This window comes from Mustela nivalis (assembly GCF_964662115.1).
Source record: "Mustela nivalis genome assembly, chromosome: 20".
In the NCBI taxonomy this organism is placed as follows: domain Eukaryota; kingdom Metazoa; phylum Chordata; class Mammalia; order Carnivora; family Mustelidae; genus Mustela; species Mustela nivalis.
Genome location: NC_139039.1, coordinates 6,625,559 through 6,640,025, shown reverse-complemented (window position 1 = coordinate 6,640,025; position 14,467 = coordinate 6,625,559). Strand labels below are relative to the sequence as shown.

The 14,467-nt window shown below is 34.8% G+C and overlaps 1 protein-coding gene and 1 pseudogene across 6 annotated transcripts in view; both read right to left on the bottom strand.

The window, feature by feature from the left end:
• ADAM18 (ADAM metallopeptidase domain 18) overlaps positions 1-14,467 on the bottom strand; it is a 202,947-nt gene that overhangs the window by 175,494 nt on the left and 12,986 nt on the right. For 4 of the 5 annotated variants that reach the window (XM_082715332.1, XM_082715335.1, XM_082715336.1 and 1 more), the window contains exons 4-6: positions 9,515-9,593; positions 9,040-9,116; positions 7,692-7,869 (exon numbers count right to left, since the gene is read on the bottom strand). In XM_082715332.1, the coding sequence (XP_082571458.1) occupies positions 7,692-7,869; positions 9,040-9,116; positions 9,515-9,593 (334 nt within the window). The remainder of the gene's footprint in view (positions 1-7,691; positions 7,870-9,039; positions 9,117-9,514; positions 9,594-14,467) is intronic. The other variant, XM_082715334.1, reaches the window with a different exon arrangement.
• Positions 1,796-2,725, bottom strand: LOC309855246 (glyceraldehyde-3-phosphate dehydrogenase pseudogene; annotated as a pseudogene). The gene has a single exon. The product of its transcript is annotated as a glyceraldehyde-3-phosphate dehydrogenase pseudogene (transcript).

Below are 14,467 nucleotides of genomic sequence, written 5' to 3'. Positions count from 1 at the left end.
TAAAAAATTCATAAGAAATTAAATATAAAAATTTATTACAAATCAGAAAATTTCATTTGAAAACATACTCCAGGTTTAAGAGTTCCAGTGAGCTTGCTGGAGTAATATAAGAGCTTAGGTACTCTCTACTAATACTGAATGAAAAAGTGAAAATAAAGACACCATCCTGACGTCTTCATCTCATGACAAACCTACATTACCAGTTCATATTGGAAAATACTTCACACACTGTCCTCCTAAAGATTATGGTAACAACAACAACCATGGTGCACTGGAAATCTTTAATTCATTCACAGAAAAATATAAGAAATATTTGAGAATTCACAGTCTACACAGAAATTTGGGCAAATAGCATACTTGGTGCTATTAAATACATGGGTACACAAAAAAGAACAAAATGCACAATATCAGAAATAATTCTGTACTCTCAGAGTATAGACTGTATGTTCCATTTGGTATGATGTAATAATTCTTGATTGTGTCAAGTCAGTCAGCTATATATCATCAATTTATTATATCATCACAACACTATAATGGTAATTTTATAGGAGCTGTATTTCTAAGATACTGAAATTCCATTTTACCTATAGAAATTTCAAAAAATTTCTGTATTTCCTCCTTGATCCAAGTTTCTTGGACTTTCCATATACCTTTTAGACCAAGTTTATATGTAGCTATAAAAATTATTGTTAAGATTTTGGAGGAATTATGTTAAACCTATACACTCATTTAGAGAAAAATGGAATATTTATTATGCTGAGTCTTCCAATCTATAGTATGTCTCTTCATTTATTGATGTCTTCTTTGATTTATTACATCAGCATTTTATACTTTTCAATATATAAAACCTGTACATGTTTTGCTATATATGTATCTGCAGTGTCTGTGTTCCCATCCCACAAATTCATATGTTACACTCACAATGTAATTACATTTGGACGTGGTGGCTTTGGAAGGTATTTAGGTCAGGAGGCTAGAGCCCTCACAAATGGGATTAGTGCCCTTATAAGAAAGGACTGAGAGCTAGCTAGTTGTCTCTCCACCATACAGCAAGAAGAAGTCCTCTAGGTACCAGGAAGAGGACGTTCACCAAAAATCTGAACATACTCACATCCTGATTTTGGACTTCCAGTATCCAGAACTGTGAGAAATAAATATATGTTTTTTAAGCCACTAGTCTACAGTAATTTGTTGTAACAGCCTAAACTAAGATACCATTTTATTCTTTCAGTGATTGAAAATGGCATACACTTTCCCTATAGTTTCCACATATTCATTGCTAATATGTAGAAATGGTTGATTTTTTATCTTGATAATGTATTCTGTAATTTTGTTGATTTCACTTAGTTCCAGCAGGTATTTTCATGAGTTTCTAAGCAGATAACTATGTCATCTGCACATAAAGGCATTCTTATGTTTCCTTTTCTCATCTGTATGCCTTTTATTGCTTTATTATTCTGTCTAGAAATCCAACAGCATTAAATAATGTTGGAGAGAGTGCACATCCTTACCTTATACCAAATCTTAACATAAAAGTACTCTGTTTTTCTTCATTATGTATTATATTTTCTATATGTGTTTTAAATTTTTTGGCTGAGTACAGTATAATTTATTGATGATACATGACAAGAAGGGCTCCTCAGTCCCCTCTACTTCTTCTGAGAGTCTGGGGTGAAAACTGTGGAGGTTGGGAGAGTCTCAGTGTTTTGGGGGATACGTTGGGGCAGAGACTCCCTGGCAACTGAGGGCCTCTCTTTCTTCTTGCTGTCACTGGGGCTGATAGGCCAGCAGGCTCTTACTCCTTGGAGGCCATGTGGACCATAAGGTCCATCAGCCAGTTGCAGTAGCAAAATTCATTGTCATACCAGAAAATGAGTTTAACAAAATGGTATTTGAGGGCAATGTCAGCTCCAACATCCAAGGTGGAAGAGTGAGTGTCACTGTTAAAGTTGAAGGAGACAATATGGCCCTCATTGTAGCCCAGGAAAACCTTGAAGGAGCCCTTCAAGGTCAGATCCATGAGAGACATGTTGTGGGTGGGGACATGGAAGGCCATGCCAGTGAGCCTCCCATTCAGCTCAGAGATGACCTTGCCTACAGACTTGGCAATGTCAGTGGAAGCAAGGATGATATTCTGGGCAGCTCCATGGCTGTCACTCCACAGCTTCCCAGAGGGGCAATCCATGGTCTTCTTGGTGGCAGTGATTGCATGGATGGTGGTCAGAGTCTCTCCACAATATCAATGTTGTCATAGATGACCTTGGCCAGAGGAACCAAACAGCTGGTGGTCCAGGAAGCATTGCTGAGAATTTTGAGGAAGTTGTCATATTTCTCATGGTTCACATTCATCATGAAAATGGCATCAGCAGAAGAAGCAGAGATGATGACCTTCTTGGCCCCACCCTGCAATTGAGTGCTAGCCTTTTCTATGGTGGTGAAGATCACAACATACTCAGCACCAGCATCACCTCATTTGACATTGGCAGGATCTTGTTCCTGGAAGATGGGAGATGGAATTTGCATCGATGACAAGTTTCCTGTTCTCTGCCTTGGTTGTGTTGTGGAATTTGCCATGGGTGGAATCATACTGGAACATGTAGACCAGGTAGCTGAGGTCAATGAAGGGGTCATTGATGGCCACACTATCCACTTTTCCAGAGTTAAAAGCAGCCCTGGTGACCAGGCACCCGATATTGCCAAATCCATTCACTCTGACCTTCACCATCATGTCTCTTGATGACGGCTGGCACTGCACAGCAGAAGATGCAGCTGTTTGTCGAATGGGGTAAACCAGAGAGCAATATCTGCTTTTATAGGATTGTTTTTTATCATTACAAGTTGCCAACATCACCAAGACCTTATATAATAAATGAATTTTGAATTGAATTTTGTCCTATATTTCTGTATTGAGAAGATTGTGTACCTTTTCTTCTCTAACCCAGTAATATGGTAGATTATTTTGGTATATTTTCAGATATTGAACCAGACCTCCATTGCTAGATAAACAATGCTTAATCATGGTGTGCAATCTTTCTAATAAATTACTCAATTACTTTTGCCAGTATTTTATGCAGAATTTTTACATCTATATTCATATGGTTAATGGGTTTGTTTGTTTTATACTGTCTGAATAGAGTTTTAGTATCAGGACAATATTGTCCTCACAGAGTTAGTTGTAAAGTGCTCACTCCTCCTCATTTTTGTTGGAGAAATTGTACAGAATTGGCTTTTATCTTCTCTTAACAGGTATTCTAAATTATACATAAAACCATCTACACCAGAGAAATTTTGTGTTTGAGAGATTTTTCACTGAAAATTCAGTGGTTTTTAATGGTTACAGGACTGTTTAGGTTGTCTATTCCCTCTTGGTTGGGTTTTGATAGTGCATTGTTTTTAAGATAATGGCCACGTTTTATTTACATTGCCGAATGTATGTAGTTAGAGTTGTTTGCAGTATTAGTGATCTGGTTTAAGATCAGAGATCAGAAATGAGTGTTGCACAACAGAGTGTAACCTGAACAAAGTACATATTAATGATTTTTACTTAACTCATCAGAAAACTAAGACTGCAAATTAAGCCATTTACCAAAATCTGGAGAGAGAAATGTGCCTGCAGGGAGGGCGAGAAATCAAGTATTTGCTTAGCTGGTTCTGATGACACCAAAAGCCATGTAAGTTGATAAGAATATCCAACTAGGAATTTTGGCTAAACTTTTTTAAGGGCCAAGCTTGGCTAGCATTAAACTATGAAGTCTCTGGGAATCATAAAGATATTTGATTTCACAGATTCTTACAGGCTTTTTCTTCAGGAATTCCATCAGTTACTCAAAATAAAGATTACAGCATATGTTGAATAATATATGGCTGGTGCAGAGGAACATCAGACACTGAAGGAACTACACAAACTTCTCTATCTCCTTTATTACACAAAAGCCTTAATCTATCAGAAAAAGTGGAAAGAGATTTATGTCTTGAAGGCACTGATAAAAACTACAGCCATGAGAGGAAAATGAATAAAAAGGTCTAATTCTGGAAGAACAGTAAGGAATACCTGTTAGACCCAGTATTACATCTGGAGAAGAATGTTGGTGACATTTGTGAAGACTACGTTCCCAAATCCAGGTTCACAGTGCCTTCCTAACAAATATCAGAGAATCCCTCTGTTCTCTGCTCCATGCCAAATCTATGACCTGCGCTAAAATGTACCAAAAACAAAACAGGAAAGACAGCAGGAAGATTTGGAGGGGACAGATTTTATCTAAAAATCCCAAAACAGTCAAGTGGAAAAATACAAAGCTATACAGAACAGGATTCCTCTCAAAAATTAACAAAATTTAACAAAAAGTAATTGCTAAAAACAATGTGAAGCTGTTGTAAGTACACTAAGAGTAGCAATAGCAAAAACATACATAAACAGATGTATATTCTGACTATATTAACAGAAAATTTTAAGCCAAAGTCCCAGCAACAAGATATGTTCATCTCCAAACCTAAAGTTAATATTTAATTCAATATCGACTGCCTACTGTGTTATGTAACATGTTCAGCTTTCACGAGAGAGAGAGAGAAGGGATAAGGACAGGCAAGAAGAAAATCCAATGTATGGAAAGTAGTTGGTTGCCCCTATCCACAGGTGTCTATGCACACATTATTTTAACACTGAATACCTTTGAATTGTCTTCTTGATAAGCCTGTGTGTGTAAATGCAATTAAGAATGATCTGGAAAAGAGAAAATTGTTGCCTGCTTGTCTTTCAGAGAAAAAAAAATATTAAAATTTTCTAATTTTTAGGCAAAAATAAAGATTACCTAGTAATCTTTATTTGGCAAACATATCTTCTATTACTTTAAATAAGAATTAATAATGAAATATGATGTGAAAATGAAAAGTACAGAACAAAGCTCAAAATGTCCCACAGGAGGATGCTGTGATAGCAGACACAAACTATAGAATTCCTATAAGAAAAAAAAATGTGGAAAACATAAATTTTGAAGAATACAAATAAATTGACCTAATGAACATCTATAAAACACTACACGAAACTGCAAGATATATAGACAAACACATATACTAAAGTCAAATGCACTACCTGAATATGATCAAAATCAATTAAATGTAAGTACCAAGAAAGATATGTAGAAAATGTGTAAGTATGCATACTTCTAAAATTCCCATGGGTCAATGGAGGAATAGCAAGATAAAATTTTAAATGTTACATTAAAAGATTATAAATACATGGTATATAAAACTCAAGAAATGAAAATACATCAATTAAAATCAGATTAAGAACCAAAAATTATCCCCTACATAAGGCCAACAAAAGAACTGCCAAAATTTAGAATCAACTTTTTTTCAGATCTCTAGAAATTAACAAATGGCTTGCAGTGTTAGAGGGAGTGTTTATTCAAGAAAAATAACTGATCTGGGTAAAAATTATGATTTTTGTGGAACTTGAATTCACTCCAGTATTTTCTCCTATTAGTTGAAAACTAATAGCTCAAATTTTCAGTGAATACAAGTAGACTGACAACTTCCAGAAAAAGAAAAAACGTGGCTGGAACATCTTCAAAATCTCATTTCCAAAGAAATGTCGTGACCTGACCTATTTTGTTCCTGAAATAGGCCCATATTGACCTAAGTCACATTTTACATAGTTTTTCTAAAGACATTTGCTTTTAGAAACTATAGGCATTTTGAGTTGTCTGGGGCAGTGAATGACTGTGAGGCAAACAGCAGACCAACAAAAAAACTTAAAGCTGAGGAATAAGATATTCATACAGAGCTTTGAAAAGCTATGATCAATTTCTGGGAATCTGGCAGACCACACACATGTATCAGACTAAGTGCATCCCCAAGTCTGTACACATACTCAGGAAAGACCTAAACTCTCACCTCCGATTGATCTTGAGGCTCTGTGCAAGCAGAAATGAAGGAAAGGTGCAGTTGTTAACTGCCTGAATGAGTGACAAAGTCATGCTCTAAAAGGTAGAGAGAGACTCTCAGCAAGAACTGGGAAATTTGGGGCACCTGGGTGTCTCAGTGGGTTCAGCCTCTGCCTTCAGCTCAGATCATGATATCAGGGTCCTGGGATTGAGCCCCACATCAGGCTCTCTGCTCAATGGGGAGTCTACTTCCCTTTCTCTCTCTGCCTGCCTCTCTGCCTACTTGTGATCTCTCTGTCAAATAAATAAAATCTTAAAAAAAAAAAAAGAACTGGGAAACTTATTGATTCCAAGCATTTAAAGAACTCTGATCATTAACACACAACGTCAGTGGCTACATACAGCACAGAATACACACTTCAGGGAAACAGTCAAAAATTTGCAAAACAAATAGTAACTGCAATGAATAGCAATAATATTTGATGGAGGGGTATGTGATTTCCAGAGTTACCACATGTATTACTTGGAGTGACTAGTTTCAGTTTTCAAAAAATTATGAGACATGAAAAAGACATAAAGTATGACCCATATACAGGAAAAATGTCAACAGAAACTGTCTTTGAGGATGATTAGATATTGGATTTACTAGAAAAATACTTTAAATCAGGTATTTTGAATAATTTTAAAGAGCTAAAAGGAGTTATGTATAAATAACTGAAGGAGGGTATTATAATAAGTCTCACTAAATATGGACTATCAAAAAAGGCATAAAATTGTTAAAAAGAAATAAATAGAATTTCTGGTATTGAAAAACACAATTGAAATACAATATCCATTAAAGTGGCTCCACATCAGATATGGGCAGACAGGAGAAAGAATCAAGGAACTTGAAGACTGATCTATTGAGATTAAACCATCTAAAAAAGAGAAAGAAACAAGAATGGAGCAAAATAAACAATATCTAATAGACCTAAGGGGCACTATCAAGCATATTAACATACACATAATGGGAGTATCAGAAAGTGAGAAGGTACGTAGAAGGGACAAAGAATATTCAAGGAACTAGTGGCCCCTGATTTCTCAAATCAGGTGAAAAATATTAATGTACACAAAAAAGAAGCTCAGTCAAATCCAACTTAGATAAACTCAAAAGAACCACTCAAAAAATACATTATAAAAAGAGGCAAGCCAAAGATAAAGAGAGAAACTTGGAATAAGCAACAGAGAAGGGACTCATCATGTAAAAGGAATCTTCAATAAGATTAATGACAGTTAATTTTTCATCAGTGATCATGGAGGCCATAAAACAGTGAATTAAAATATTCCAAATGATGAAAGAAAAACATTTGTCACACAGGAACTCTATATACAACTAACAGATAAATTAAGAGTTTAATAATACATAAATGATTATCTATTTTAGAAAGATATGTTCTAGCAGTACACAAAACTGAATAAAAATATTAAAAGTAATTTAAGCAAGGTAGTGGTAATTTGACTTATTTTATTGTCTTTATTTATATAGTGACTTCATTCTTCCTGTATTTCTAAATTTTACTCAAAAATCTCCATTTTTGCTGGAATAAGATAGAAAACAAGAAATATTACATAATACATTATAATAAACCTAAAATACATTATTGTGTAATTTTTCATATATTTTAGATGGAATATGGGCATTTTATTTAAAAGTCAGAAAGAAGATATCAAATTTGATATTTCCATAGCTAAATAGTTCCTTTCCACAATCAAAAAAATTCTACATAAGTAATTTCACAGTATGTTATTACATTAGAATCATCATGTTACCTGTAAGCTTAAATTATCTTTATAGGGTTGTTCTTTCTGCCAAATATTGCTATAATTTTCTACTAACAGTGGTATAGTTGGATTCTCATTTTTCACTTGATAAATTACATGCTGAAATTGTGCTGAAGATTCCAATGGCTCAATTCCATAGCTGATGTTTTCAAACTGAAGGAATCCCCTGAATATTTAGAAAGCAATGATATAAAAACCCTACAAGTGATCCCATCAAAGCTATAATCTGAAATGTGAAAATAAAACTTAAAAAATTTAAAGGATTAAATTTAAAAACTTTAAACTAGGTATTTAAATAATTTCAAAGAGGTGAAAGAAACCATATATAAGCAACTAAAGGAAAATATTTTAATGATGTCTCAATAAATAAAGAACATCAACAAAGGCATGGAAATTATTAAGATGAAATCAATAGAAACTCCAGTTTGAAATACAGTAAGAAACACATTATGAACACACTCTATTTTCCCATTTTTCTGGTATACCATTAGTATACCAGAGATATCACATTTACCTTACTTTTGCTCATATATTAAAGAAAAAATATATTTCAAATTAATTTATATTACCTGTATAGTAGTCATATTTATTCAAGATATATTAGTTAAGTTCAGGTATTTGTTGAAAATCAAGTACTTATTGAGAATTCCAATCATGGTCATGTTCTCAGAGTTTAGAATAAGGGAAAGCAGGTATGTTGAGTGTATATTTAAAGAAGTGGATATCTATGAAAACCACATTAAACGAATGCCAATTTTTCTGAGTTGACATGAGCAAATTCTAGAAGTCAGGCAACCAAAACCAAAAGGAAGTTAGGGAGAATCTGGAGAATCTTTTTTTTTTTTTTTTTTTCCTTTGCTCTGGACCAGTCTACCTCTAATAAACTTAGTATCTTTCTCTTGCCACCACCACTGATGAAAATAACTTATTTCTGCCTTTTTACCTCCCAGGGGCTTTCTTAATTAGTTGATTTATGTCTGAAACTTAGTGCACCTAAACTCAAAGCATACGATACGTATGTATTGAAATAATTAATTCATATCATTTTCCATAACAATTTGAGATAGTTGAAAGATAAAACAACAATATTATTTAGTTCTAAAGTTTCCTTTACTGAAACTATCCCCTTCGGCACAGTATCTTTAAAAAAAAATAACTCCAGTCAGGAATCCCTGGAGTGATTTCATTTGAATGGACACTAGAGTTCAGCTGCTAATATTGATATAAAGCAACCTCTCAGATTTATATTCTTAAACATTCCCAGATTTATTTCTGCTAGCCACTAAGTTTCATTTTAAAGTTTTCCATGTATAAGTATCATGTAAGATCCTATTACCTGAGTCCAGAACAAATGCTGAGTGTTGCAAGGGAATTTGGAATATCTGCAAAATATCCTTGGTAATGGCAATGTATCTAAAAAACAGTATGGAAAAGTAAATAAATAAATTCTTTATGAATAAAAATGTATTTGCTAACATTACAGTAGATTAAAAATGTTAAAATAATTGAAAATAATGATTGTATATCATATAGATTTGTTAATGCAGCTTTTCAAGAAAAAAGGGTATTTGATAATCCTCTTTATTTTGCACCACCAAGGTGCCAATGAGTATTCTTTCAGGTCTGGTTTTATCTCTATCATGTACTATTTTTATGTACAACAATCAACCACATAACAGGTCATAATTATGCAAAATAAAATATTTGTATTAAATTGTCATCATGGGATAGACATATCCCAATGGTAGTGATAAGGCCACGTCAATAAAAAAAAAATATGAAAACAAATATCTGTGACATCTAGAGCTTACCTTAAAATATGAAGACTCTAAATGCAAAAATCCAGTTTCATTATATGTATAAATCAAAAAGTCCTGGGATAAAAATGAGCTAAGAAAAACAAAAATAAAAATGGTTGAGTCATGAATTTAATATTAATATAAACATCAAAATAAAAACAAATGTGAAATACCTAAAGTTCGTATAATAATTTGCTTTAATTAGAACATACTGACTCCTCTGTATCAGATATTAACATATGAGCCTATGTATGTCTTTATCTAACAAACATTTACTAGGTGCCTACTACTGATAGATGCTCTTCTAGGCATTGGGATACAGCAGTAAACAAAAGACAAAACCACTGGTCTTCATGAGAGTGAGAGAAAAATACTGCTAGCATTTTAGATGTTATATGTTATAAATAAGGCCTGGGTGAGGGAATTTGGTTACAAAGGTAGATAGGATGGCATGAAAAACCTCACTGAATAAACTGAACCTGAAAACAAACCACATGGATTTGTACAGATATGTTATTTGAGACACAGGATAAAATGAAAAGACCCTGAGGCCAAAATATGCCTTCTGTATATAAAGAACAGCTAAGGGGTGGTGTGACTGGAATGAAATGTTGATTGAAGATGAGAGACAGTAATAAGAGATAGTGTCACAGAGATGAGAAGCCATTAGAAGATTTCATACAGATATATGATAGGATCAGACCAATATTTTATGTTATTTTTAAAGTTTTATTTATTTACATCATCTTTACACCCTACCGGGGCTCAGACTCACAACCCTAATATCAAGAGTCACATAGTCTTCTGACTGAGCCAGTCAGGCATCCCTCAGACCAACATTTTAATAGAATCAGACTGAATGCTATCTTGAGAATTATCTGTAGAGTAAATAAGCAGAGAGAGCAATTAGGCTATTATCCAGGCAAGATATGATAGTGACTTGAACTAAAACAGTAACAATAGTAGAGGCCCAATTGCAGGTATATTTTGAAGATTGAACATGGAATTTAATAACCTATTGTGGGAAATAATGCATTGTGAGGGAAAACAAAAGAAAAAAATTGATATCAAGGATGATTCCAAGGTTTAGTTTTGAGAAACTAGAGTTGCCATTTACTGAGATGACTGTAGGAAGGATAAATCTTAGGAAAGTATCAGAAGTACATTATGCAGGCACCTGGATGGCTCAGTGGGTTAAAGCCTCTGCCTTTGGCTTGGGTGATGATCTCAGGGTCCTGGAATCAAGCCCGGCATTAGGCTCTCTGCTCAGCGGGAAGCCTGCTTCACCCTCTCTCTCTGCCTGCCTCTCTGCCTACTTGTGATCTCTGTCTGTCAAATAAATAAATCTTTTTTTTTTAAAAAGAAGTACAGTATGGATATGATAAGTATGAGAATTCTAGCAAACACCAGATTGTCAAATAAGTAGTCAGATAAACAAGTAGGTGTTCATTGGAGAGGAAGAAAGTAGAGATATAACTTGGGAGTAATCAATACATTAATGTATTTAAAACTGCAAGAGGGGATGAAATAACCAGATGATTGAATGCAGTGAGAGAAAACAAGATCCAAGAAAAGTACCATGGAGTATTCTAAGATTGGAGAGATGGGGAAGAATCTAAAAAACAAACAAGATGAAACAAAGAAAACTGAGAGAGTAAACACAATGGTAAGAATTAAACCAGAAGTCTGCAGTGTTCTGGAAGCCAAATAAAGAAAGTATTTTTGGAGGAGATACTGATCAGCTAGACAAAATACTGCCATTTGGTCAAGAAAAATGAAGACTAAAAAATAACTGGCATTCAGAAACATGAAGAAGTTTCTTATTAAAAAAAAAAAAAGATTTTCTTCTCAGAAAGCATTTTAATCGAGTTTTACAGACATTAAAGACCAACATAGGTTTAATGATCATGAATTAGGTGAGAATAGTAATAAATGAGGAGTTTTCTTCCATGTTGTTCAACTACGGAGATGTAAAGCAGACAAATTGCAGTAGTTACAAATATATATTTTCAAAGATGCAGGCAAAGAAGAGGCTGTTTGGCTCCACTTGCATGAAATTTTGAGAAACTGCAAATTAGGAGACAGAAAGTATGTTGATTGCATGAGTGTTGCCTGGAGTGGTGGGTGGAAACAGGGATTAAATGTGAAATGGCATGAGGATTTTACATAGGATATGAAATGTTCTACAATTGATTTATGGTAGCTGGTTTCAATACTGTATATAGTTATTAAAAATTATTGAATTATACACTTGAGTGAGTTTTATGATATATGAATGTACCCAATAAAGTTGTTAAAAATAAATGCAAATATAATTAACACATTCATAAAATATGTCATTAGTTGAATTTCCCACCAATAACCACTTGATGCATAATTAAGATTGATTTTACATCAGGCACACTTTTAAAAACTTTTTTAAAATTTAAATTTTTTATTTATATTTTATTTTTTTTTAATTTATTTTCAGTGTTCCAGAATTCATTGTTTATGCACCCACACCCAGTGCTCCATGCAATATGTGCCCTCCATAAAACCCACCACCAGGCTCACCCCAGTCCCATTCCCTCCCTCCAAAACCCTCAGTTTCTTTCTCAGAGTCCAAAGTCTCTCATGCTTCGTCTCCCCCTCTGATTTCCCCCAACTCCCTTCTACTCTCCATCTCCCCATGTGCTCTGTGTTATTCCTTATGCTCAGCAGATAAGTGAAACCATATGATAATCGATTCTGCTTGACTTATTTCACTCAGCATAATCTCTTCTAGTCCCATCCATGTTGACACAAAAGTTGGATATCATCTTTTCTGATGGAGAATAATATTCCATTGTAAATATGGACCACATCTTCCTTATTCATTCATCCATTGAAGGGCATCTTGGTTCTTTCCAAAGTTTGGGGACTGTGGCCCTTGCTGCTATGAACACTGGGGTACAGATGGCCCTTCTTTTCACTACATCTGTATCTTTGGGGTAAATACCCAGTAGTGCAATTAGGGGGTCATAGGGTAACTCTATTTATAATTTCTTAAAGAATATCCACACTGTTTTCCAAAGTGTCTGCACCAACTTGCATTCCCCCCAACAGTGTAAGAGGGTTCCCCTTTCTCCACATCCTCTCCAACACGTGTTGTTTACTGTCTTGTTAATTTTGGCCATTCTAACAGATGTAAGGTGTTACCTCAATCTGGTTTCGATTTGACTCTCTCTGATGGCTAGTGACGATGAACATTTTTTCATGTGTCTGTTAGCCATTTGTATGTCTTCAGTGGGGAAGTGTCTGTTCATGTCTTCTACCCATTTTTTTGACATGATTATCTGTTTTGAGTGTGTTGAGTTTGAGGAGTTCTTTATAGATCTTGGATATCAGCCCTTTGTCTGTAGTGTCATTTGTGAATATCTCTCCCATTCCGTGGGTTGCCTCTTTGTTTTGTTGACTGTTTCCTTTGCTGTGCAGAAAGTTTTGATCTTGATGAAGTCCCCAAAATTCATTTTTGCTTTTGTTTCCCTTGCCTTTGGAGACATCTTAAAAGAAGTTGCTGTGGCTGATGTCGAAAGGTTACTGCCTATGTTCTCCTCTAAGATTCTGATGGATTCCTGCCTCATATTGAGGTCTTTTATCCATTTCAAGCTTATATTTGTGTATGGTGTAAGAGAATGGTCGAGTTTCATTCTTCCACACATAGCTGTCCAAAAAAAATTAGTTAAAAATTAGTAAAAATTAGTTCTTCTTTAAATGTTTGGTAGAATTCCCCAGGGAAGCCGTCTGGCCCATTAACATTCAGGGTAACTATTGAGAGATATGAATTTAGTGCCATTGTATTGCCTGTAAGGTGACTGTTAATGTATATGGTCTCTGTTCCTTTCTGATCTACCACTTGTAGGCTCTCTCTTTGCTGAGAGGACACCTTTCAATATTTCCTGTAGAGCTGGTTTGGTGTTTGCAAATTCTTTCAGTTTTTGTTTGTCCTGGAAGCTTTTAATCTCTCCTTCTATTTTCAATAATAGCCTAGCTGGATATAGTATTCTTGGCTGCATGTTTTTCTCGTTTCGTGCTCTGAAAATATCATGCCAGCTCTTTCTCGCCTGTCAGGTCTCTGTGGATAAGTCAGCTGCCAATCTAATATTTTTACCATTGTATGTTACAGACTTCTTTTCCCGGGGTGCTTTCAGGATTTTCTCTTTGTCACTGAGACTTGTAAATTTTACTATTAGGTGACGGGGTGTGGGCCTATTCTTATGATTTTGAGGGGCATTCTCTGAACCTCCTGAATTTTGATGCTCATTCCCTTTGCCATATTGGGGAAATTCTCCCCAATAATTCTCTCCAGTATACCTCTGCTCCCCTCTCTCTTTCTTCTTCTTCTGGAATCCCAATTATTCTAATGTTGTTTCGTCTTATGGTGTCACTTATCTCTCAAATTCTCCCCTTGTGGTCCAGTAGCTGTTTGTCCCTCTTTTGCTCAGCTTCTTTATTCTCTATCATTTGGTCTTCTATATCACTAATTCTTTCTTCTGCCTCATTTATCCTAGCAGTGAGAGCCTCCATTTTTGATTGCACCTCATTAATAGCTTTTTTGATTTCAACTTGGTTAGATTTTAGTTCTTTTATTTCTCCAGAAAGGGCTTTTATATCTCTCGAGAGGGTTTCTCTAATATCTTCCATGCCTTTTTCGAGCCTGGCTAGAACCTTGAGAATTGTCATTCTGAACTCTAGATCTGACATATTACCAATGTCTGTATTGATTAGGTCCCTAGCCTTCGGTATTGCCTCATGTTCTTTTTTTGTGTTGAATTTTTCTGCCTTTTCATTTTGTCCAGATAAGAGTATATGAAAGAGCAAGTAAAATACTAAAAGGGTGGCAACAACCCCAGGAAAATATGCTTTAACCAAATTAGAAGAGATCCCAAATCGTGAGGGGGGAGAAAGGGGATAAAAAGAGGTTCAAAAAGGAAGAAAGAAAAAAAA